This window comes from Pelecanus crispus, chromosome 5 (genome assembly GCF_030463565.1).
Source record: "Pelecanus crispus isolate bPelCri1 chromosome 5, bPelCri1.pri, whole genome shotgun sequence".
NCBI classification, from domain to species: domain Eukaryota; kingdom Metazoa; phylum Chordata; class Aves; order Pelecaniformes; family Pelecanidae; genus Pelecanus; species Pelecanus crispus.
Genome location: NC_134647.1, coordinates 77167777 through 77194206, shown reverse-complemented (window position 1 = coordinate 77194206; position 26430 = coordinate 77167777). Strand labels below are relative to the sequence as shown.

General features: G+C 37.4%; 2 protein-coding genes across 2 annotated transcripts in view; both read left to right on the top strand.

Annotated features, from left to right (window-relative positions):
• COL24A1 (collagen type XXIV alpha 1 chain) overlaps positions 1–24727 on the top strand; it is a 171227-nt gene extending 146500 nt beyond the window's left edge. Inside the window, exons 46-62 of the mRNA XM_075711229.1 lie at positions 375–428; positions 535–588; positions 2718–2771; positions 4415–4522; positions 7021–7128; positions 8660–8767; positions 8852–8905; positions 9201–9263; positions 10494–10547; positions 12156–12191; positions 17854–17889; positions 17985–18011; positions 19105–19170; positions 19933–20101; positions 21481–21590; positions 22703–22918; positions 24581–24727. Of these exons, the coding sequence (XP_075567344.1) occupies positions 375–428; positions 535–588; positions 2718–2771; positions 4415–4522; positions 7021–7128; positions 8660–8767; positions 8852–8905; positions 9201–9263; positions 10494–10547; positions 12156–12191; positions 17854–17889; positions 17985–18011; positions 19105–19170; positions 19933–20101; positions 21481–21590; positions 22703–22918; positions 24581–24727 (1464 nt within the window). The remainder of the gene's footprint in view (positions 1–374; positions 429–534; positions 589–2717; positions 2772–4414; positions 4523–7020; positions 7129–8659; positions 8768–8851; positions 8906–9200; positions 9264–10493; positions 10548–12155; positions 12192–17853; positions 17890–17984; positions 18012–19104; positions 19171–19932; positions 20102–21480; positions 21591–22702; positions 22919–24580) is intronic.
• Positions 24728–26168: 1441 nt separating this feature from the next.
• Positions 26169–26430, top strand: part of ZNHIT6 (zinc finger HIT-type containing 6) — a 36691-nt gene continuing 36429 nt past the window's right edge. The window contains exon 1 of the mRNA XM_075711227.1: positions 26169–26201. Coding sequence (XP_075567342.1) covers positions 26169–26201 — 33 coding nt within the window. The remainder of the gene's footprint in view (positions 26202–26430) is intronic.

The following is a 26430-nucleotide window of genomic DNA, read 5'->3' as shown; positions in this document are numbered from 1 at the left end:
ACTGATGCAGTTGGTTTGCTGAAACACAGAAGAGACAGTCCTTGACACGGAATATCCTGTTTAAGTTACACAGTTAATACAAATAGACACAGTAATAAATCAGTGAGCTGCATATGATCTTTGCTCACAGAAGTGCAGAAATGTTTAAACAATATGTAATTCCCACTTGCGGTTTGGAGTAGGGAATTTAAAGAAGAAAAGCTCCCTAAGGTCTGATCTCAGGAGAGCTGAGCGTACTTTATCTAGGTCATGTCAGTGAAGCTGGGGCCACTCAGCACCTCCCAAGATGGGCTTTACAAGGAAATCTCTAGCTCACTGAGCATGACATCCTGAGTTAACTTGTATTGCAGTATGTTATATTTTCTGCTTCCCAGGGTCATATAGGTCTTCCAGGGCTTAGAGGACCTATTGGACAACAGGGGCCTCCAGTAAGTGTTTCAAACAAGTGAGATTTCTCTATTGGGTGTTGAAAATGCATTTGCATCTGCATTCACATGATTTTTTTAATTTATTTAATATATGTTCTTTCCAAAGGGAGAGCCAGGTGAATTGGGAGAGCAAGGACCAAAAGGAGAAAGAGGTTCAGAAGTAAGTAGAAAAAAGTAAAGCAAAACTGTACTTAATTGGAATTTGTGTGTTTTTACTGTTCACTGATTATCCTTGGAGAACTGTTATATAAGGCTAAAACTCAGTGTTTGGGTTTCCTTTTCATATCTGCAGGGACAATAAAAATATAGAGTGGAAAATTGCATAATGATCTGGGATAGTAAATATGTGTTATTTGATAGATATCTGGTTTGACTCTGGAGTGATATAAATCATTATGAGAGGCTCTTTTGGAAACATTTGAGTGATATTCAATTATACCCTTAAATGGAGTTTCTTGTGACAAACTAGCTCTGGAAGAGACCCAGGATTTTACTGCTCTGATCTGTAAAGGAAGTCTCCTGGTACTGCACTGCACTGAATTTTCAGAGACACCTGGAAATAAGGAATTTGCTACAGAATAGCAGAGGAATAATGACAGAGCAAGTCATGAAAAAGATCAAAGACTAAATCTTTTCCTTTAGAAATAATAGTTCATCTTAGTGGTGTGTTGAAAATTGCCAAAAGTATTTTATATTCTCCCATGGGGTGATTTTCATTGGCTTTTGAGATTTCAAGAGATTTAGGCTAAAAGATTTCTTACAATACTAATTGCCATTGCAAATTAGATATTTTATCTGAGAAGTTCCATGGCACAACTCTGTTAGAGTTTCAAAATTTTCTAGGTAAATACAAGAATCTATAGTAGATTAGGAATGGGGAGCAAGAGAAAGGAAACATGATGTGAAGACATTGTCAGCATGTATCCTAACCATGAGCTCAGATATATTGCCTTTGACAAACTACTCACAGCACAGGATAAAATCAGTCATTCCTCTGTCTTTCCCTTGGAAAATGTTTTCTTTGTGTTGCAAATGCCCCTCAGATTAAAACTGCCATTTGGAAATATGGAACAAATATCCAGCCTGGAGCAACCCATAAGAGCCTAAAGGTTTATGCAAAAATGTTAATAGTGAAAACAATCATATAGGCTTAACTCCCATGGTATGACTGGTGCTGCTATAGCGAGCCTTACAGAGCCAATCTCATAAACTGCAATGCTGAATCATCTGGGTTTACTTTATATGCATTCAGAAATTTTAATGAAAACAGTATAAAGGTCTTTGAATATACACATTCCACTTCTGATTGGTGGACTTTTTTTATGTTTTTCTTAACAAAAAGACATGAAATCAAGGAACAGAACAAAATTTTGCTGATTTTATCCTATTTACATTAATTATAAAACATTTACACTTATAATGACCTTAGCTTTTTCACTTTATTGCATGTTATATTATATATATTGCAGCATAGTAGTTTAGTATCACTTTTGCTTTAAGAACAGTGTTTAAAATAATTAATCCAGAAAATCTTGGAAGCTTGTTTCTGCTTCATCTATGCTAACAACTATTATTCTTGTCCTTACCATCCGAGTGGTTTTATCTTTTAGAGGTAGGATAAAATTCATGCCATAGATCTTTACATTCTGTGAAGAATATCCTAGAAACAAAGTTCTCTGAGATGCTTTTGACCCATTCTGAGCTTTTCTTCCTTGGTGCTTGGCCTCCTGTGTCACTAAAATGCTTACAAGAACATTATCTGTTATCAGTATCACTCAGTTTTCTAAGACTACAGATTCCTAGATCAGTGAAGACAAAAAAAGCTGGTTTTAAGTAAATTTTATCTTTTGTGTGTATCTCAGATAAGAACATTCCCATATATGACACTACTGTTTTCTAGTATCATCTTCCACGTACACTCAGTGCAGCTACATTGCCTTCCCTTTTCAAAAGGTACAGGAAGTGCTCTAAAAGCATACTTCCTTACAGAGGTGTGGCTGAGAGAGGAGAAATTGCCAGATTTGTAGTGAAAAACTTTTTATGCCTATTGTTGTTAAAAAAGTTCTGAAAACTACACTTTACCAATTCGGGAAAGGGAAAAATAAATACAGTTCTACCAAAAATGTATTCACTTCTACTTGAAAACTTTCTGCTGTCTCCTGAAATGGAAATAATCTGGTCCAAAGCCAGGCAATGTCAACATGTGTACTAGAGGGGAACAATTCTCAGCTCTTCTTAGGGGATTGAGTTTAAGAAATTTGTCAGTTCACAAGTATTTCTAACTTTTAGGGACCCACAGGGAAGAAAGGAGCAACGGGTCAGGCAGGCAAACCTGGCATTCCTGTAAGTAACAAAATTCTACAGTCTATCTTCAGGTTATAAAACAAAGAAAACAGTAACTAATAATACCAAAGTTGAGTCATGCCAGTGGTATCAGAAAGTCTTCTGCTCACTCTAAAGAACCTTCTTATTATCCAGCAATAAGAATAATTTTTGAAACTGTGTTAAATTATACTGAATTATACTCAGTTACTCGGCACATGGAAGTGAAGTGCAGCTAATAAAACAACAGGGTCCTTCCCACTTGCGAAGTTACTTAATTAGATCATTTTTGCATGTGGCTCATAGTCCATGTGCAAGTTATCACATTATATTGCACAGAGCTGTACTACTGTTCGCTCCTGGCTCCCTTCAGTTCTTTGAACAGCTGCAGCCTACAGAAGCCTGGATCCATATGTCCATGGTGGATACGGCTGGCAGATCCCTTGAGGTTTACTTCTTTCTCTCACTTGCCCCGAGTTTAAATTTTTAATGCTTTTTCTTGAGTTACTGTAGAGATGCTAACTTGTACCTCTTTCTCCCTGAGGGAGAGAAAGAGCCGGAAGCAAGTAGGTGTTCTGTAAACATAACCAAGAACAAAATGCATCAAGGCTATTTTGGCCCCTTAATAAATAATACCACACAAGCACATATTGTAAATAACTTTTACTACCTTACATCAAAACATTGTCAGTAAACAGAGAAATGCAGCTGCTTCACAGAGCTTGTACCTGGGGGGCGGAGTGCAAGAATAGCCTTTTGAAGGCAAGCAAACTGTGTGTCTTTTGTAAATACTTGGCTCTTCCCTCTGGAGGGCTGCAAAGAGCGTATCATTTGGCAGGAATGATAGGAAAAGAGGGAAAGGCGAGACATACAGTGCAGAGGAGAAGACAGTAAAACTGCAACTTGAGGAAGTCTCAGAGCACATCCCAAGTGCAAGATACTTCAGCAAGCAGAAGTGAGAAATAAGATTAAGATGGCACGCTTCTTATATTCTCTATGGCTGTTGTTAACTATACTTTTTCAAATGAGATGTGTTATAGTTAGCATATTTTAAATTTCTAAGAAATGCACTCATACAGAGTTAATTGCAGAACTCCAAGCCCCTTAAGATAGTGTATGTCAGTCTAAAGGGAAATGATTGTAAAGAAGAAATCACTGTTACTTTGGTGGATGTGACATGAGAGTTTTCTGTGCAAGTATAGCAACAGTTAGCACAAACTTGTCTAATTCGAAGTTTGTATGTATATTTGGTATGTACAAACTTGAACAGCATAATTTTGCACATGTATGATACAGAGTATCTGGTAAAATGAAGGCTGAAAAGACATATGGTTGGGTTTTTTACATGGATAAACAGATTACTTTATTAGGCTTCCTTGCTTCAGTTTAAGAATCAACACTCTCAGCCATCTTCCACGCCTGGCACACAGAGCGGTCGGCCCCATGGTTTCAGCTGAAGTTGCTCACAACACATCAAGTCTAAGGTTAATCCAATAGTGTCTTAAACCAAACATCCGAACTCAGAGCCCCCTCTGCGAGTATTCATCCATCACTGGGTCTGTTATTATGTAGGGTTTAGAAAATACTGTGACTGAAATCTAGTTCTGTGATGGTGAAGATGAAGAGAGCCGGCAGTGCTGTATTTGGTTTGAATTTGTTTCAAGGGAAAACCCGGGCCAGCAGGACAGAAAGGAGCAGTCGGGTACCCTGGACCAGAAGGCATTCCTGGCAACCCTGGCAAGCCTGGGCTGTCAGGGAAGCCTGGCCCTAAGGTAAGTTGCTTTCCACATTGCCCCTCTTTATGTCATTTTGCATTACAAATTTTCTAGGTTAGGGTATTTAAACAGAAGGAACCATTCTCAGTTCCTTGACCATCTTGAAAGTTAGACCAATTCTTTGTTTTCATTTTCTTTTGCTCCTGATATTCTGGCCAGGATGTAAGGTTAGCATAAGGGAAGCGTGCTGTGAGAACTATTTCATTAACTTACATTAGTAGTAATTACAGCTAAGCGAGAATGCTTTCTTAATGAGAGAGGCTTCACAGCTGTGTTCCTGAAAATGAGCCATAGACCCCAACTGAGGCCGTTTCCTTTCAGGCCCTGAGATAATACCGCATTTTCCTTATTGTCTTTGAATTTGTAACCTATGTCTCTCTACCTCAGCAATTCTGAAGCTTTGCCCAAAACCAGTGAAAAAGGACATTAGGTATCTGAGGTAGCTGGGAACATTCTTGGAAATGTTTTTTTTGTTTGTGTGTGCTTTGCTGTGGGCCAAGGGTGGTGACCTGCTGTCTGCTGCTTCTGGGAGCAGCGACACAGCTCTTCGCTGCTTCACTCCAGAGAGGAGGGAGCAAATTCCTTTAGTTGTTGTCAGTGCTGAAAGTCTGATCACTTTGATTTCAGGTATGGTATTTCTCAGTAGTTCTAGTTAGATGGACCAGTAATTGTTATAAAAGGATGCCAAGGTAGATTCGGTGTTAGGAATTAATCAAGGTGCCGAATGAGGCACCTCTCTTTACTAGTGTAAATTTGCCTATCTGGTTGAACAAAGAGAAAATTAAACAGGTTACCCATAGGGAGAAGATGTACCCTAGTCGAGCCTTCTCCGTTTTCAGATAATGTCCTCCTCTTTCAAGTATTTAAAATTCTTTGGAGTTGCATTTAGGAGTATCACCCCAAAGAATTCTTACATTTTTGACTTTCCACTCAAAATGTCATCTTTCATATTAAAAAAGGTTCTATTACTCCATATTAACAATATGTAGTAGTATTACAATTTGTAATAAAGACAGGCTTTTAACTGATTTTTGCCACAATGAATAAAAAGAACAGAACTGAAGTTCATCAGTCCATCAGGCTATAAGCCACAGTACCATATTCAAAAGCTCTGAAAATCACGTTTAATATAAAAATCCTGCTTCCTATAACCCTTTTATTTCTATGAATGCTTAACAGAATGTCATATGAAATAAGAAAGAAGATATATATATATGTATATATATTTCTACTACATGACATCACAGAAACATTCATTTGGATGGTAACAAATTTCCATTTTGTATTTTTTAACATGTCAAAATTGGCATAACTCCATGTACTCAGTAGCATGTTTTTTCATTAAAAATAGTTGCTTTTGTTTACTGTCTGATGTTCTCATACATTTTCATAACAAATGTTATGATCTTTCTTGATGTGGTAAAGTTATTGTACATTAATGCCTACAGAGTGTACACAATGGTACTAATATCAGTATGTCTGGTACTTATAAATAAGCATGTTGAATTTTGAATGTTTCTGTGGGAAGGTAGTCTCATTTTGTTTCTTGATATGGAGTTCCTTCTTGAAAAAATGAATACTGTGAATCTCAACTATTATTTTCAGCCCATCTGTAATGAATGAATCCAGCATCTTGTTTTCATCAGAAGGAGCTCTTTATTGTAAGCTCAGAATCCTCAGACATCACACAACACCCATCCAAGAACCATCTCAAGGAGTCATCTTCTATAATTAATGGAGATTAGTGCCCTCTTCCTGCATATTTCAAAATAGAGTTAGAAAATAATTAAACAGGGATCAGCACTAACAGCTATTAATCTCAACATGCAAATTTTCAGGTTTGGGAAAAATTTTAGTATTCTGTATGATTCCCTGTGGGAGGTAAAAGCAGTCATTGGTATACCCATGAGTGCTTCCATATATACTTGAATGCACAATTACTGTGGACAAAAGATTGCTTACTGTCCAACTGGGTAACTATTCCTATTTAAGAGGGTGCCAATAGGGAATATTCCTCACATAAGCCCGAAGAGGCAATTGATTCTCTTGAATGTTCTCCGAAGTCTTTCAAGGTCTAGATAGGTGATCCCACACAAATGCCATCATGATGTATTTAGGATAGGACAGAACAAGGTTTAAGATGAACACCGAGCTGAACAACTGCAATGGGCTATGGCATGGTTAGCATTTGCTTTGCTGACAGTCAGTGACTTGTTAAACTGTAATAACTTGACTCCTCAGAAACCCCACAGTTAAAGCACATGTAGCTTTGTTGCTAAGTATGATTGGGCTTTGCTTTTGGAGTATTGGCAGAAATCCAGATGATACTGCTGATCATTGTCTTTCCATATATTTTGATGTACTCTCAATGTGTGTCCATATATACAGAAAGCATTAAGTGGATTTGACTGATTATATGTTATAAGCCTGTTTTCGCATATAATGAAAAAACATGTTTGGCTGTTCCGCTTGTAATCAGTTATTTTCAATTTAAGGGTAATAAAGGAAACTCAGGCTTACCAGGTCTGGCAGGTTATCCTGGAGCTCGAGGTCCCAAAGGATTGCCAGGCATGCCAGGACCCATGGGAGCACCTGGACTAAAGGTACACACATGGGATCTTGTTAAGTACAGTGTTACTGATATTGCTTAGTCTTCATACTGCATCCAGTGATCGTGGAATGACCATGCTGCTGTTAATCATATGAGTAACTGACATCAAAACTTATCTGAAGGGTAAGACTGCAAGTTGTGCTGACCTCGTTTCTATAAACTGTAATTTGAAAACAGGGTTCCCATCCATCTGGATGCTATTCCCAACTCCAGAAGGCATTCAAAACGCTTTTTATTCATCCAAAGCTTTAGGGCCAAATGATTCTTGACTTTTCTTTTTAAACTTCTGTAACTACTAGAACAGTCTAGATGATTTGAACATCTAAGCAATCTATTAGCAGAGAAGTACTGTAATTTCAAGACTGAGTCCCAAGGTTGGGGGCTAACAAGCATGTCTGAGATGTTCATTTATCATAGGACTTAAACTGTTCTTGTTCAGCCCTGTCAGAAAGAAAGAAATCAGAGTGCTCCATTTTCCAGGCAGTTCCAGGTACCTGACATCAGAATATCCTCAGCTTCTACTGATAATATTAATTAGACTAATTTCAGTGGTAAAAGAAGCAAAGAATGTAAACATTACAGATAATTTTCTCCATTTAGAATAGGATTTTTCATCTAAAATCATGATTTGCAGTGCTCTGAGATTTTATTGATAAGCAGTTTTTAAAACCTTAAGTTACTTGAAAACTGGGGCAGGGAAATACTGTCTGTCTTTGTTATCTTTTCATGGAAATATTTTAGTATAAACTGTATTCACTATTTGTAGTGTTTATTGCCAGTGGTCCCAGTCTGGATTTTACTCCTTTGTCTAGACAATGAGCCCTAGGAGGTAGTTCCTGCTCAGAAATGCTTGCAATCTGAAAAAGACAGGGAATAGATGAGGTGAAGGAGAACGGTTACCACATTGTACAAAATAAACGTTAAGAGTGGACATACTGAGTCAGGCCAGAAGTCTGTCTTTGTTAGAGCCGAAAGGTAACACCTAGGAAAGAGCATAGCATAAGCACAAAGCAAGCATGAAAGGTGTATATTCCCAGACTTAATTGCAGCTCTGCAACCTCCTGAGCTAGACATGGTTTCTCTGTACCTGATAGTCCTCAGAGGATTTCTCTTGCATGAACTTGTCTAGTGTCCATTTGCATTGATGTAAACATTTAGTCTAACAGCAAGGAGTTCCACAACTGTACATTGCCTTGCTCAGAGGATTACTTTTTAAATTTACGTCTAACCCTCATGTTCTGTATTTCATTTTGTGCATTTTAGTTCTTGCACTGGGAATTATCATACTGGAAATGATCCAACATGTGTGGTTTTTGTATGTTTCCAAGTCAAGGAAGAGTCAAGTCACATTTGCATTTTATTGAGAGTATAATTATTGAAAGCATTCCTGATGGAAATAAAATGAATAGAGTAGGTTTATTTCTTAGAGAGAAAGCATGTTCCACACTTCTGCCAGGAAACCAATCTTTATGTTTATAACTGTCATAATCGTAATAAAGAATATATTATGTTGCTATTGACAGGGTGAGAAAGGGCTTCTGGGTCACCCAGGAAAGCGAGGCAAAAGAGGCCTTCCAGGAACACAAGGTGACCAAGGACGAGCAGGAGACGCTGGACTGAAAGGACAGACTGTACGTAATCGCAGCTGTTGGTGCAAAACAAGTAGTCCAAGAGTTACCAACGTGAAATAATAAGGATGCCTGCTCCTATTACAGGGAGAAGATGGAGATCAAGGTTTGATGGGGTTTCAAGGTTTCCCAGGTCCAAAAGTACGTGCTCATTCTTTTCTGTTAGATCTTAAGCCATTTACAGAGCGAGAGCATTAGGAAAGCATAGAATTAATCGGCTTTAATAATAATTTGTTCAAAATCTATCTGAACTGTTGGAACATTGTAGGCAGAACTGTGTACTCCATGTCCAAAGACAAATGTTCTGGGTCAGTGTGCTTGGTATTTTCACTATTACTGCACTTAGAAATTATCTTGTTTCCACTGATTACAAGAGATTGAAACAAGTGGAGAGCTAATGTTCATGTTTGACTAAACCGTTCCTTTGTGTTTTCAGGGTCCTGCAGGGGACATTGGCTTAGTTGGAATTCTGGGCCCAAAAGGTCCAACAGGCCAAGTTGTAAGTGTTTCACTCCGTTAAAGAGATTGTCAGGATAGCTTGCAAGTGGCACATGTTTTTACTTTAGGGAATCATCTTTTTTCTTATTAACAAGGCTGGAACCCTCTAGCCAAACCTTTCTCTCTGAGACTATGACTCCACTAGAAGCCCTTTGCCTGTACTGCGACGCTGCTCTGGTTGCAACATGGGTACAGATACACAAGCAGAGCTGAGCTCTCAATCTTGAAGGAAAAAAGCAAGCTCTGCTGACAAAGTGTGGCTCTCCTAGTATAATTTTGTGTACACAAGTATCCTTATCACTGTTGTATCTTTGTTTATTGGGGTTGAACATTCTCTTCTTACTGGCAACAATGCTAGTTGTGTAACTCTGTCCTACAGCAAAACAAAAAAGGGTCAAACTTTGCCTGCAGTAAGACAGAGTGGTGCTTAGGCATTATTGATTAATAGGTAGTCTTTTTTTAATAAATATTTTCTTTTTATCTATAAGGTTACTAACTTGCATTAGCTTATTCTTCGTGACACCTTCTTCATGACATTCTACTTTCCTACTGGTCAAAAACGTGGAAGCATCTTTAGTATTTTGTAATGCTGCGGAGTATGCATCCAGCTTACAGCATCAAGTGAAAAAGGAAAAAGGGGGAAAGGCTGCAGCATGGAAGGCCTTACTACAAAATGTTCTTCTCTTACTGCTGCCATTGCCATCACAGAACTGAATTAGTTCAGTTAACCAGCTGCAGAGCAGCAGTTTTAGGGACCTGTTCTAATAGCTGCTTTCTTTTTCTAAACGTTCCTATACAAGATAAACACTGGAAATGAGCAGTTTGCTCTAAGTGAAATGGAACAGGAAAGTAACATTTTAGCAGTACTTACTGGCAGCCTTGCAAGAGTACTTGTGGGCAGTAATATAATCAAGATATGGTTGATTGTAGCTCAATACATATGTGGTCTTTGGTAATCAGAGTACTTAAGTATCCACTGGTTTTAGTGCATCAACTTTCACATAAAAGAATGTGTGTGGGCTTTCCATGCATAACTATTACTAATTATTAAAATAATCACCTCGCTGATTTTGTAGCAATGTGCACTCTTTATTCAGAAAGAAAATATCACCATGGTCTTTTAGATATTTGTGAGGGCTCTGTGCTGAGCAACGTTAAACCAGGACATGTCATGAGGATTTTCTTAATTTTGAAAACATGGTGGACTAATAAATTCTTTGCTTGTTTACAGGGATATATTGGCCCTGTTGGTCAAGAAGGCCTAACAGGTCCAACTGGCAGGCCTGTAAGTTTCTCTTCTGTTTTGCATAATTTGGTTATTTCACCTACCCTTATTTTTAATAATCCATTTTGCAACTAGCAACCTTCTCATTTTTCCATTTGCAAATAGCAGCTAGCAGGACCATCTTCATATTATACCACACTGGTGAGCTAACATTTGTGACTCCAGCATCTGTGATACAAACAAGAAAAAAAATGACAAAAAACAATGACAAAAGAGTCATGGCAATGGCCTTCTGTCTAAGTACAGAATACAGAGGGCATGTCTACAGGGGCAGCAGTCGAGGTATAAAGCAGCACATAGTTAACTACCACCTGGATATTCTTTCTCAGCCTTAAGTCTGAGACGTATGTAGAGAGTATCCACACGTGGTTTCAATGTAGTTTATTTTTTATGTGTTGATTGGGCTAAACTGTCCAGGGTGCCCCTCTAGACATGCTGGGAGTGCACACAAGGCCTTGTTGGGGTGTTCCAGGTGCTGGAGAGGTCCCCATTACAACTCAAACATCTTTTTGGCCTTTCTGACAACCTTCAATGCTCCCCAGGTTCCCTGCAGTGGGGGAGCTCTGCTCTTACCCTTGTTTCCACCCCTTGTTGCACTCCGTGTGCCAGACATAGAGCAGTGTTCTGCAAGACCACCCTCTGGCTCCTATCTGCAGCCTACCCAGCCATGTAAGGTAGCTTTAGAAGCTCTTTGTACCACCCAGGTTGTTCTGTCTGATCAACAAGACTTGGAGTGAATGACAATGTCTAAAAATTGAAATAATAATCATTAAAATAAGAGGAATGTACTATAAAAGTAATAAATACAAATATTTACAAGGGGAAACAAAAGGAAAAGGGAAATATTCCTTCTATAATTAGACTATTCTTTCCACCTGTTGGGAAAAAGACAGCATTTTAAGTCTTGCTGCACTCTTTTCAATCCCACTCAGGAGGAAAACTTTACAGTTGCATATACTTGTATGAAAGCTTTTAATAGACTTCATATTGAATGTAATAGTTTGCCTTATCATTAAGAAAGCATTACAGCTGAAGATTACTTCTATGTGTTATGAAATGCTGCCATCAAGATGCAAAATTCTTCCAGAGAAGAACTGTAAGATTGTTACTATCTTCGGAAACACAGTTTAAGTGCAAAACTAGCTCAAATGCCATGGAGACAGAAAAACGGTGTCTAATCTGACTGTGAGAGAAGTAATGGGGTAATAAAAGCAGATATGTAACTGAGAGATTCCTTCAGTGATGGAAAGTACTGAGATTTGTTCTCAACTCTTAAGATGGTGAAGCACTAATCTATTACTGTGGATCAAACTGCAGAGTGTACAGCTGATTGACAGGGAGAACACCAACAGTTAAAATTACTGAGAAAAAACATATTTACAATCTGAAGAAAACAGTCAGTTTTCCACATACAAGAATTACAAGATGTTTTGAAGTAATTTATTTTTCTAATAGTATGGAAAAATTAAAGCCCCAGAGTTGTAAATACTTCCACAGATGAGACTGGATTTTTCATATGAGCGGTATAACTCTCATGGATATTAATTTGCTTATTTAGTCCTAGGCAGCTAGAAAGCATACTGGATTAACAGCTTCTCTTTCTTACAGGGACCAAGAGGTGAAAAGGGCACACGGGGTGAAATGGTAAGATGAAACAACTTCCATGCTTTCATTTTTTTGGCTGTGTAAGAAGTATTCCTGTGTTACTCTGAATGTACTCTTGCATGCTCTGAATGCCAGACAGTCGTGTTGTGCTCCTGGAGAGTGCTGGCCAAGAAGGCTGGTAGCATGAGTCAAAAGTCTGACCTTTTCTTGTTCAAGTTGGTTTATGTAGATATGCCCACTGAGTGTGTGCGGTCGGGCAGTATGGCCCTTGATCATAGAGCAGTCAGATACTTCAAATCTGTTTCACTTCAGATGTAAAAGAAAAATACTTTGTCACATTTGTTGTCAATGCTCCAGCGCCTCACAGCACAGTGTGCATATACATGTTCGTACTTCTTTATTATCTTGTCTAGAGAGGGAGAACTTCAGGAGAAGCCTAGAGGTGAGGATGGGTGTCCATGCAACGTATGCCAGCTGTAGTAGCAGTAGGCAGCACTGACAGGTTATGAAGTTGCTCCCTCTCATTTTTCAGTAAGAATACCACATTATTTTGTACATTAATAGGTGTTAGGTTTTATTTTTTAAAAAAATGTGTTAGAGCTAGTAAAACTTCCAATTAATAATGGTTATGTGAAAAGCCAGTGTCAATTTATCATATTGACAGCAAATATGAATCCAATGATACCTATGACTTTATATGACAGGTTTATAATTAGTTCCTCTTCCAGTAACTGGCCAATGTGATCTTGTTCTTGTTGCTCTTAACATGCCTTTGATCCCACCTCACTTAAAGTAATTTTGTTTCTCTTGTCTTATAGTATTTTGCTTTTAGCAGCCACTTGTGTGTGATTCTAACTTAACTGCTGTATAAAAGTTTTGAAAAATAAATCAGAAATATTAAAAATGGTTCAAAGAATTAAAGCTTGGAACTAAGCTTGCTGTACACGTCTTGGGGAACTTTCCTCTTTGATTCTAATCCTCTTGAGGCCATTCCTATCAGAGTAAGAGGAAAACTAGGTTCTTTAATTCGTGCTGCTATTAACCATCTTAAATGTTTTTTTTTTCTCCTGTTTGTTCATGAGAATTGCTATGACAGTATAGAGCTAAAAATGCTGACACTTAAAAAATAATAATAAAACCCATCCAAAACGGTGAACAAGAAACACCCGTTTCCATTACTGGTGCTGGTGTTTAAGAAGCTATTTCCTAAACAAGTTATTGAATTCATTGAGATGAATTAATCTCCTAAGACTGTCTTCAGAAGAAGAATGTTTAATTTTAAATCATACCCAGTGGCATTAGTTTATATCATGTAGCCAAGAAAAGGATTTATTTCCAACTATTCTCAGATACAAAGGAGAGAAAATGATTTTTCATCCAACTGTGTATTCCCAGCTTGAATTTATACCTTTAAAATTTATATTGGCATTCTTCCTAGAATCACAAAAATTTTAACTTTTTTGTAGCAGTCTGAGTTTTAGTTTTTAGTCTGTCAGGCATACAGTGTTCATTACTAGAAAGAAATATCCTTTTATCCCCTGAAAAACATGGAATGTAAAATCATATGTCCTTGTTGAAGTCAGTGGTGAACCAAAATTCAGGTCCTGTAAGCTCTTTCTGGCAAAACAATGATAGAGTCAGAAACAAGTTTGTTGAAAAATTTTAATCAAAATTATTTTTCATTTCAAAATATTTATATCGCTGTGATTGAAACACTCAGAAAAATATGGAATACATTTTGGAATATTGTTTCAGAATTCTGACATTTCTGAAAGTGTGTTTTCATTTTCTTTTTTTTTTTTTTTTTAATTTCATGATATGTCACATAATGAATTATAATATAGAGTCATAGGATAATCCAGATTGTAAGGGATCTCAAGACATTTCTAGACCAACCTCCTGTTTAAAAAAGGGTCAGCTCTGGGATCAGACCACATTGCTCAGGGCTTTATTCAGGTAGCTCTTGAATACTTCCAGAGATGGAGACTGGATAATCTCTTTGGGCAATGTGTTCCGGCGCATCACTATCCTCAAGGTGAAAAAAAATACAGTATGATATGATAAGGCATAATCTGTAATTTTCTATTATTATCTTTTATCTTAGATTTACAATCATTAATGGCAGCTACTACACCATATTGTGTATCAGACTGTCATATTGCAGGATGTTATTAGGCTTTACCCATTCTGAGATATGGCGACATCACATCAAAATGACAAAAGTGTTCAGGAAAAGCTTAACATCAATCATTTTTGTTAAAAATACTTTCTGTTTCTTCAAAAATTTTGAGAGTCATGGAAAATATGGAAGTCCGTGGGATTGTTCATGTTTTCAAAGTTAAGCATATGTATCATTGCGTGTAAAATTAAGGCCTTATGGTATTATAAAAAGATTGGAGTTTTGGCCTTTGAACTTCTGTACTAGCAATCAAATTGGGTGATTAAGAATTAGAGAGCACACAAAAACTACCTGTCCTATTCTCAGCTTTTGTTATTATAAACTGGAATTACACTTTTCTTACTTAAATTCTAATGTGATCAAAGGGTAAAGTAAGTAGATTTGTAAAGGCAATCCTGTACGTTCCGGTAAACCATTTAGCAATTAACTTAATCCACGAATAGTGTAATTTAAACCTTATTTTGCTGTTCTACAACAAAAATAATGAACATTTATAACATCTCTACGAGATTTTCAAGACACACTGTGCAGTTTTGTTATATTTAAAGGCTTGTAAAGGTAATTCATATAGCCCTGTGAAGTTTTAATGAGTTTAAGAAATGTAATATCCCCAAAAGTAGTTTACTATAGTTAACAAACAGCATTCAATATTTACCTTTTTTTCACATGGGTTTTGTTGGCAAGGAGACAGTGAATCAAGACAAATCACATTCCTGTTTCGCAAAATAGATTAAATTCATTGGAACAGTGCAGGTTTTGATTTTTTAAATATTCAGTTCTATCTCAGAAACCACTATAAATTTGAACTGTTCTCGTCCCAAGACTTTTGGAGTCTTAAAATTGTGACACATGCCAAGAACATAGAATGTTAACTGAAGCATTCAGTCATCTGAAAAATCCACTGGAATGTCTAAATCTCAGCACCCAGAACAAGGACATCTATTCATCAGAGAGCAGTGGTTACTGAGGGACAAACTGTTGAAGACTTTGTGCCTTGCCTTGACTTGGTATTTGCATAATCAAGTCCTGACCCAAGATAAACAAGTATGTCCTTACACTGTCAAATTAATTTCTAGAGTTTCTTTTTCACACTTTCATTTTATACTAAACATACTTCACCAAGCACGATCATACAGTTCAGTAATATATTCACAGGGGACTGAAGGTATCCTGCAGCAGCCTAACAGCGCCCGAGTTGCTGATCTGATTAATTAAAAGTGGAGGTCAGCCTTCTCCGCTGGCATACAACAGTGTAGCTCTGTGAAACCCAGTTGATTTGCAACAGCTGAGGGACTACCCCAAAATAGTGGCTGTCATTTCTGCAAACTCATCAGTTTTGCAATAATGAATAGCAACAATAACATTTGATGCCTATTTAATAGTAATAGGATTTCAAAGAAAATTTCAAGCTGGGCAATAATCAAACTCAGAAGAGTAAAGGGAAGCTAGGTACTTGCCGTGGAACCCACAGGGTTTTCTATACTACTGTATAGGCTAAAATGACCTATTCTTTGATTTCCATTTTCCAGCATCAGTCATTAATTTATTTACAAAATATCAGTAAATGTTTACCTAAAAGATGGATGGCTTAGAGTCCCTTATGTAAGTACAAGTGGATGAAACATAAATAAATAGGTCAGGATGCATCAGCTGGAAAGTTAATATTTACAGTCCCTAGAGCTTATGCCGTTACAGTCGTCTTAGTTAAGCGTCAGAAGACCATCTCCCGGAACACCCAGAAATTGCTTCAATGTCGATTCTCCTCTATTCTCCAAAGAACATGTGTAAAACATGGGGCTCAGCCTCAAAAATAATTTGCAGTCCCTCAGCATAGCCTTGTTGGAATGGATCTGGTGCTAGGAATTACATGATGGCACCCACTTGTCACACCCTTCATAATCCAGCACCTGAGCCCCTCTGGCATGGCCAGGGCAGGTGATGTGCAGGCACGCTTAACTTGTGCAGCTCTGGAGGTCATTGTAACCCCTGACAGATGCGTTGCCCAGTAGCTACCATGTGCTCCGCCTGACAAATATGTCTAGAGAAAGTAAGAAATGCAGCTGGTATTCTCCTAAAAATTGATAAATTTGGAGCCTCAGTGACTTAAGTACTAAATCACTCCTATCTGCTTTGAGATCCTTTTTAAATATACATGAATCGATGTAAGATTGAATCTGGCCTTCCTTTAACCATTTCCAGCTGCCCTTGCTGGTGGCAGCTTGAAGCACAGCCCAAGTTCAGCAGTTGTAGCATGCGGTGACACACGTAGATCTTGCTGTGAAATCTCACAGCAGGAATGCTTCTTATTACTATAGTAAGTGATTTACAACTTAATACCTCTTTGACTAGATCAGTTTTGCAATATTTGTCAGGATGACCATGTCGGATAAGATTATTTCTCTTTTGGCAGAGACTTAGCACTAGTGTGACCATACTGGTGTAAGAGGGGTTTTGCTGGAACAGCTCATTGTGCTCAAATAATTGGTACAAGCAGCACTGGCTAAAGAGTGTTTTGCTTAAATTAACTCAGTTATGTTAAAAGGTTTTACTAATACAAGGTGCAAGTCTGGCCGACGCCTTTCGTTCCTTCTTCTCTTTTGCTCATATTAAGGTACCGCCACCTATTCCTTTCCCTGTCATTGTTCTTGCTATTGTTTATGTTACAGCAGCTCCTAGAGGCTTTGAGTATATAGAGATTGAACAAGACAATCTAACAGAAACACAAGGATCACTGTACATTAATAAATAGTCATAATCATTCCATCTTAATGTGAGTAGTTGCTCAAAGAAAGGGTAATTCAGATGGACTTACTGTTTTGGGGAGGGTCCATGTCCAACCCTAAGGCAAGCCTAAAACTTAGATTTAAGACTACGTGCATTGTAGGCACTATAAGCTAGGGAAAAGCAGCTGTTCCTTCTCCTCCTCTCCTCCCTGCTGCACCATCCTACACGCTAAAATGGTGCCACTTATGGTGAGGAAATAAGAGCATAACTTCATGAATACGAAGGAAGCCTGCAATATCACTGTTCAACAATGAACACAGCATGTTCTGGCTGAAAACTGACACTGCTAATAAATGGAGCTAATACATGCCTAGCAGATACTCACGGAGTAAAGCAGATCAGTTAGTTTCTTACAACCACCCATAACATTATTTACAATGCTTTTATGATCATTCATCCCTTGTAGTACTTGTATTGGCAACGTGGCATATAATGCTGCCACAATGTATAGCACGTTATATATTAATACTTTGTATGACTTCTAATGTTCCCTTAATATCAAAAGTAATTGGATAAACAAGTAACCAGACAACCTGGCAATTCTAAAAGGAATGTTCGCAAGTTTGAACAGAGTATGGTACTTTAACAACAGTAACTAATAATCTACAACTTTACCAAAGCCGGTGTCACATCTTCTCTATTGTACACGTTGTGACATTTTGTGATTTAAAAAATACATAAATATAAAAGCAGAGATGTTCATCTATAACTGTTGCATTTTATCTCCATTTCTTCTAGGGGCCTCAGGGACCTCAGGGCCAACCAGGGCCACCTGTAAGTGCATAAAAACCCATGCCTGTATTTTTCCGTTGTGGTTGCATTGTATAAACATGTGAAGCACCTAATATCTGGTTTCTCCCATTTTCCAGGGGCCACCTGGACCACCAGGACCAAGAGTGAGTTCTGTAACAACCCTAACCTACAATACGGTCCTTTTTTGAAAGTGAAAATAGCAGGATCCTCTTCAAATGCATTGATTGTTCCATCACTGCACATGAAATGCAAATACATTTTTCTACAACTTCCATCACTACAGTAATACATTTTTTGAACCTTCCATCTTACATTGTCATTTCTGTTCTGCCATGGTGTTGGGCCCCCAACAGGCAATGCTCGTGGATATGTGCATAACTTCTGACATCGGTTAACCCTGTCACACTCTAAAAGGTTTTTCTCCTGTTCTGCATTTGAACGCTCTGAAAGATAGCAACAGAAAATTTTGTGCTATTTCTGGCCCAGATGTTCTCCCTATATATATGTATACACACAGAGATTTAGTTTGTTAAGGAATTGTGCCAGTTAAGACAGACTTAATATCTGAAGTGTCCTAAAGCTGTAATGATATATGTAACCTGAGAACAAATTGCAAGAACTAGGTGTTTGTGTGGGTGACTTAATTCTTTAAAAATAAATAAACCTATTGTCTGGGTCTGGTATATATGTCACACAAAGTGCAGAGAATGAAGATATGCAAGAAACAGGCTTCCTCCTTCAGAGGCTGGTTTGTCAGTCTTGGTATTTGTTCATGCATCATGAAGACTACTTTGATCTGTCAGCTGCTGATGGCTGATTGAGATATTCTTTGTGTGCTCCTCTGTAAAAGAATAACACCTTTTCACACTTACCTGGATTGGTTTTCTTAAGTATATAAATTAAATGGCTGGGAGTAATAAGTTGGGACATCAGTCTGTAACAACTATTACAGTAACTTTTTTCCATTTTCCAGGAGTATGATCATTAAATAGGGTGTGGGGGTGCTAACAAAAATCAAAAATGCTTTTTCTGTATGCATGCTTGCATTCTTTGGAAATGGAAGGGAGGATCCTGTTTTAAAAGTAAGTGTTTACAATGATTTATTTTCTAAAATGACAAAATAATGGAGTGATCGTGTATGTTGCTACAGTGCTCAAAGAATTTACCACCTGCATTTTAGAATATTCCTGTTCATCTTTTTATATTCTGAAATATCTTTTTTTTTTTTTTTTCCAGAAACAAGTGGACATCAATGCTGCTGTTCAAGCTTTGATTCAGTCAAATGCTGCACTGCAGATGGAGGTAGTATATTTCAATGTATTTACGTTGTCTTACAGGGTACGCAATTATAATTCTGTTTTTTTCCAGACAGAACAGGGCTTCTTTACAAAGACTTAATGTAAAATGAATCATGGATGGCAAGTAATTACTGTAGAATATAATTAAACATGCTAGGATTTATAGGATACAATTGAAATGAAGTTAAGAAAAACAGCAGCATTTCTGTCTTTTTGTTATGATTGGCAGTAATGGAACTTTACTGACTATCACACATAGCGGACTGTATCTATTCAGCCACAGATAATAATAGTGGCATTTAGGCCTTGATCCAAAAAATACTGACAGATATGCAAGTGTGTGGTCCCACTGATTGCAAGAAAATTTCTTACATAGGTGAAATCAAATACATTTCCATATATTTTCTAGGTTAAGTCTAAGAGTAGATTTCACTGTTCAAAATCTGAAATTGCTAAGTATACTTTAAAAATGCACTAATTTTTTTTTCTTTTTTTCCCTGTATCCACATTTTTGTGTCAACGTGTCATAATGACGTATTTGCATGATCTTAACCTGCCTGTAACTTCACTGCTCTGATAATTTTAATAAAATGTACTAATTTGTTTATTGGAATATGTTATTCTTACCCTGCTTTATATGGCTGATTGCATGCGTTATAAATACTTTGCTTCTGTCTGGCTATCCAATGGCCATTTGACTTTTACTGCATATACTGTTGCTGTGATACTTCTTTGTGGTAACGCATTTGCTAATGGACCTTGGCAGAAATACCAGAATACTGAAGTAACTTTACTAGATCACAGTACAGAGATATTCAAAACGCTGCACTACCTTAGCAATTTACTGCACAGCATCAAGAACCCCCTTGGCACGCGGGATAACCCAGCACGCATCTGCAGGGATTTGCTTAACTGTGAACGTAAAGTGGCAGATGGTAAGTGTCCACTTTCATTAAAGCTTGAACACAACTAGGCTTTGAAATGTGTTGCTTCCAAATGTTACTTTCTACATCAAAATTCTAATGTGTAAATTTTTTATTATATTCTGTTGCAGTGTGCCTGTCACAGCTATCGATATTTTATCTTTAAGATAAAATTTCTGAATTTTAAAGATGAAAGTATGTAACTATCTAATATTACACAGACATTAGAGACAGATTATATATGTAAAGTAAACAAAAGTATCCAGAAAATTTGAAAATTAATCCAATTTTGTGATTAAAAGTTTCCCAAGTATTTATAGCTAATCTGCAATGAATTTTGTGTGGATCAGTTTCTAGATTCCTAATGAGAAAATTGCATACAATACACTACCACTGTCAGGTACACTGACAGTTGTTGTATCCCAGAAGATCCTGAATCAGTATTTCAAATCAAAACTGATTATTTAAAGCTGTAATGTCACTACTGTGACATAATTCAGTTTCTGAGTGGCTAATAAAATAATAAATGCCTGTAAATATCCCTATCATCAAGTATTAGCATTAACAAGCTAAGGAGGAAATGGGAAATGAAGTTTGAGGTTACAGGGAAATCACTGTTCTATGGCATATATAAGGAGGGATCAATTCTTTAAGACTCTAGTAGAGATGAGCCTAACCCTTATCAGAAATGTGCTCTCCTAAATAAATCTCAGTCCTTTAGGGCCACGGAGGTCACTGACACAGTCCTCCCCTTCAGAGGATTACACACACCCATTGTAGAGCACCAACTCACCCATATTTAACCATAAATAAAGGAAAGCTAAATCTTGATACAGTGTGCATGTGTCCTATTTCTTTTATTGGACCAAATTCCATGGATTCACAGTGGCAAATACTCCTTATTACCATCACTAGGATGTGTCATGTAGAAGTGTCTGATGGGAGAAATATAGTGGAGAAAGAAAGGATCTTCAAGATGCTGTGAGAGCAACAGAATTTAGATTGGTATTTTACATCCTGGATATATTCTCTGTATAAAGCCAAGCCCAAAGAAAAAAAGTTAAGTTTTAATACAGAAAGAACAGACTGGAAATACCGTTTGTTCTCACTATTTAGCTGTAGAAAGAGAAAACATTTTTGAATCTATGACAGTATTCAGAAGTCATTGTATATGTAATCAAAATTGAACGGTTATGATAATTTTGCACAGTATCTGTTATTAGTAGACTTATAATAGTGAAAAGACTTTCATGTTCCTTTTCTTTCATTTGCTGGTGAGTCTGTGGTGATAATATATCTAATACTTGCCAAAAAGTATGAGTATTTTAGCAAATTGTTTAGTAACAATTATATTGTGGTTTTATTTTCCATCTGGGATTATATACTAATAGGAAAATACTGGATTGACCCAAATATTGGGTGTCCTTCTGATGCCATTGAAGTTTTCTGCAACTTCACTGCAGGTGGTCAGACATGTTTAACACCGCTGTCTGTGACAAAGGTATGCATTGCTTCCAGAGAGACTGTACCTGTGCTGGAACTCTGAACAAATGAATGCTTATTTGCTTAACTCATGAAAAGATGTTAGATTTCGGGGTGTTTTTTAATGTGCATCTTTGTGGAAGGGTATGTTACATATTCTGTTACAGAATTTACAGATTTGCTGGAGACAATATATGTTAGTGTAACTCTCATTTTGCATTTACTCACCTTCTGTGCTGATAGAATTACTTTGGTTTGCTTTATACTTTTCTATACAAGGCACAAAAATAAGCCTGAAATGCTTCTAAGCTACATTAGTAATTCATCACTCAGGGCAGCAAAGTGTAGAGATGCTGAGGCCATTGCAATGGGAAGGAAGAAAATTATGACTACTTTTCAACACTAAGATACTTTTAAATGCCATTAGGCAGAGACTGGCTTCCTTTATATCATTAGTCCATGCTCCGCTTTATACGTAGTCCTTAAACCCTTGGGAATAGAAATTTTGTATTTGTGGAGTTTTGCATATACACTGTAGTCATTGAAGAGCATCAGAAATACCATAAAGTTCCCATGTGCATTCCTATATTTGGGAGATCCCTGAATATGATCTAGTCTTGGAGAAATTCCTGTTGAGTAATGAGTAACTATATTTTCTGTCTAAAATCAAAGCATGCTTACAAATTTTTGGTTTTTTAATGGGATGTAGGTATTGCCGGAACCTGTGGTCTAAGAAGGCTAAACAGCAGAATGATGTGCTGCAGTTAAAATACTGCTGCTGCTAATATCTTTGTTTGAATCATAAAATCATTTGTTTCAGTTACCTTATTTAAAAATAGTGTTTTCTGCCCAGCTGTGTTTCAACAGGGTTGTAAGCATTAGCAAATGTTTACATTTAATCTTTGAAAATGTCCTATCAAAGCTTCTGTTTACACTAATCGCTATAATGGAAGCTAACAGCTCTCCTGAAAGATACAAATTGTGCTCTTTAGCACTGATCCCAATGTATAAACACACATACGTGCTCCCATGCCTGAGCACCACACATGTGCGTGCATGTCACTTTGCGTTGCTGTGGCCATTCAGCATAGTCCAGCTGTAAGTCTGACGATGCATTTCTCTTGAACTTAGCTGGAGTTCGGCGTTGGAAAAGTGCAGATGAACTTCCTTCATTTACTGAGCTCAGAAGCAACCCATAGCATCACAGTTCATTGTCTGAACACACCAATGTGGAGATTAAATAAAGTAGGTGGCCAGAAAACGTCTGTTAGCTTCAAAGGATGGAATGGTCAAATATTTAAAGCAAATACGCTACTTGAACCGAAGGTGCTTATGGATGAATGCATGGTAAATACTTTTTAGCACTAGCATTACTAAAACCATAATGGACTTACTGTTTAGACATTATTAACTTTCTGCAAATAAATAACAATCATTTAGATTCACATCCCTTAAAGCTTCTTACATTGTTCTGCATATGTCTCTATATCCCAACCTTTTGATACTGAATTCAACATCTACCCAAATGTAAAAGCAATTGCAGTAATACAGGGTATCTAGATTTGCTGTTCGCATTGAGTGTCATGTCTTTGAAGACACTGGAGAGAAATCTGAACAGAAATAAGGAGGTCCTCCAGGTAACTTTAGGAACAGTTACTCTCAAAATCAAAATTCAGGCTTCAGTAAGAGTTCAGTTGAGGTTAATCTAACGCAAAATCTCAGGTTCAAACAGGCTGGAAATTATTTTTTGAACAACTAAGTATCTTTAAATTCATTGACTATGAGGCAATTGTTTCGTTATTTAATAAAATACTGATGATTGGAAATGGACTCCATTGCTAACTAAAATACTAAATCATATTTGTATTTAAGAAAAATTGGAAGAGCTTATTACTTTCCTAATACTTATTAGATTACTCCACTCGCCAAGATATGAACCATTTGGTAAATGTCTTGGTAGAACACTATGAAATATAGGAGACAAGCACTTTCCTCTTTCAGTATTTTATAGCTCTACTTTTATTTGCAATAACAAAAGATATGAGACTGGTTCCGTATCGATACAGGGGTGCCAAGTGAGATTTTTAATCTCAAGACAGAAAGTGGTTTTATTGAGGTGCTTCGAAGCTGTTATGCTTCCAACCTTTGTTGGCCCACACTAATGAGATGCTGTAGCCTGTGTCATGCAGCTAAGGTATGGCCATTGAAGCCCCTTCTCCCCACCTCCCCACCGTCTGAGACCGTTTTAATCCTGAGAAAAATAAAGGCATACAGCGATGGCGGTTGAGAAGTGCCATTTTTCTGTGAGATTCTACAGGGTCTGTTGCTCTTTCTGTGGGAAGCTATGTATTGTACAGATCTGCTGCAGAATCTCACACATTTCCCTCTCTGAAGGGATTTCACTTTTAAGTGGTGTCCACTGTACCTGATGGTTTTTAAGAATGGAGCGATTGCAAACATCGAGGCACTGCCAGCCTCAGACAATGTTACAATGCTATTTTATAATTTTTATGAGGTATCAGTTTTTTACTGAGATTTTTAAAGGATTAGAGTAATCAATACAAAGTTGATGGGAAAAATGCAGCTCTCATTCTCCATGATTTTTCTTCAAGGACAAAGTCATTCCAGTGCCTGTAGAATGCATAAGCTCAGACCTACTGTTCAGATTCAGAGGTGAATTTAGCAAGAGAGCTAAGAGTCTGTATGAGCCCAGGACTGCTTGCAAAGTGACAGGCGCTCTGCTCTCAGCCATGTTGCGCTGTGTCTGCAGCCGCTCCAGCTGGACTCCTGCCTGGGCTTTTTTACAGTTACAGTTTTGCCAGGAGTGCCCATGGTATTGCATGGGAGAAATGGCATTTGTTACATTACACAGTTTCTTTAGGAACTGCTGGGAGAAGAAATGTTTCTGTAGGCTTCTCCTCCTCCTCTCACTCTTTAAGCACAATTCCCGTTTGTGTTTTAAAGCTCATCTTTGATACGAATCTAACATTCTGCTTCTGTGTGTTGCAGATTGAAGATGGCAGCTGGCATAAAACACAGTTCTTTTTTCACACTCAGGACACTAATCAGCTTCCAGTTGTTCAAGTTAATGCACTTCCTCATCTCCAACCAGGACAGCAGCACTTCATAGAAAGTGGTTCCGTGTGCTTCCTTTAAGGTTTCTGTCCTGGGTTTTTTTGCATCAACATGGAATTGCTGCATAGATTGAATGCAAAAGTAATGATCCATTGCAGGCAAAATCAGTAGGAAACTGAAGAATTGTTTTAAACAGTGTTGGTTAAAGAATCTCAAGAAGAAAAAGACTTCCTCCTAAGGAGAAATGGCATTGAAAAAGAAAAGAAAGAAAAGACTACAACCATTTTCATAAAGGATTAAAAAAAAAAAATCAGTTGGTGCTTTCTTGCATAATTTCCTGGAACTGGGTATCTGAACATGGAATTCTTCAGGACCTCTAGCGTTCTTAGCAATCTCTTTAACAGCACTGCAAAAAAAACATCCCGAGGAAAGCTGGAGACATACAATACTAAGGAGCAATACTGGCTAATGCTCCTAAATGTGCAATAGCTTATATATGAAAAGTGAATTATGCCACAGTACAATACGTCTTCTTTTCTTAAACATTGTTTTATTATAGTCCTCTGTGGACACATACATCTTAACAGATGGCACACTACCTCTTTTGTGTTTCCTGTCCATGTTGCCTTGGTGCTCGTCCTAACACAAGGTGCTTGTGGCCTCACCAAATGGAGTCCCTTTTTATCTTTCAGACTGTATGTGCTGGTTACATCAGGATATGTTTCTGTTGTAAAGGTACTTATTTTAAATCATTGGTCACATACTTCACTACAAAGAAAACATTATTTATGTGGATTTCTTGTTTAAAATATTTTTTGTGTACTTTTGTGGAAATGGTATATGAGACAGCACATTGTATATGATGCCTATAGTCAGAACAGTTAGCTTTACAGCCATTGTAAAAATTGTTGTAGAAGAGCTGCCTATAGTAGTTTTGAGTTTTACGTTCTGTATTTCAGTTAACATTTGGAATGCCAAAGGCATCTTAAGATGATATATTGTGTATATATTTTGTAACTTGTGAAAAAGATCTACTACAGCATGTCTTCTGAATGGCTGCTGTTAAATTATAATCAGCATTTCATCAACCTAGAAATTCCTTTTTTTTTTTTTTTTTGCCTTATTAGGTCATTTCAGTTCTTTTAAATTAAGCCTAAGGTGTTCAACCATCTTTTTTTATTAAAAAAAGAACAACTTCACCAATTAGGAAAAGCACTCTTTGTAACGATATGTCTCTCTCTGTTATCAGTCCAAAGTCTGCTCAGTAGTACACAGCAGGATGATACCAGACTGTACTGGGGAGGAAGGGGAGTGTTCAAACAACTTGTTTCACTGTCTTGATCCACAGGAAACCATGCTTGCCAAAGTATAATAAAATAAGCTTCCAAGCTCTCTGTTTGTCTTTCACTATTCTGTTTCGTATTGTGTAGTTCACTCTTAGTAACGACGAAAATCCTGTAGAAGGGTACTTGTTAGGCGGCAATGCTTCCTTTACCGAGGGGAAAAGCACACGCTTCGTGCCATGGAATACTGCGAGAGTGACAGCGTTTACAAGGTAACGTACGTGCACATCCCATTTTACATTTTATGTCAAAGCATCAGTTTTGTTCCCTGTGAGAAAATCTGATAAAACCGAAGACAAAGCAAGATTACAGAGTGACGATGAAGGTTAGAGAAAATTTCTCACTTTTTGCGTTTTCAGCATTGTTACAGTCTGACAGTCTCGCTTGTCATTTGGTCTTTGTTTGGCTGTGGAGCTGATGTTGTGACAAATGGATTATTTT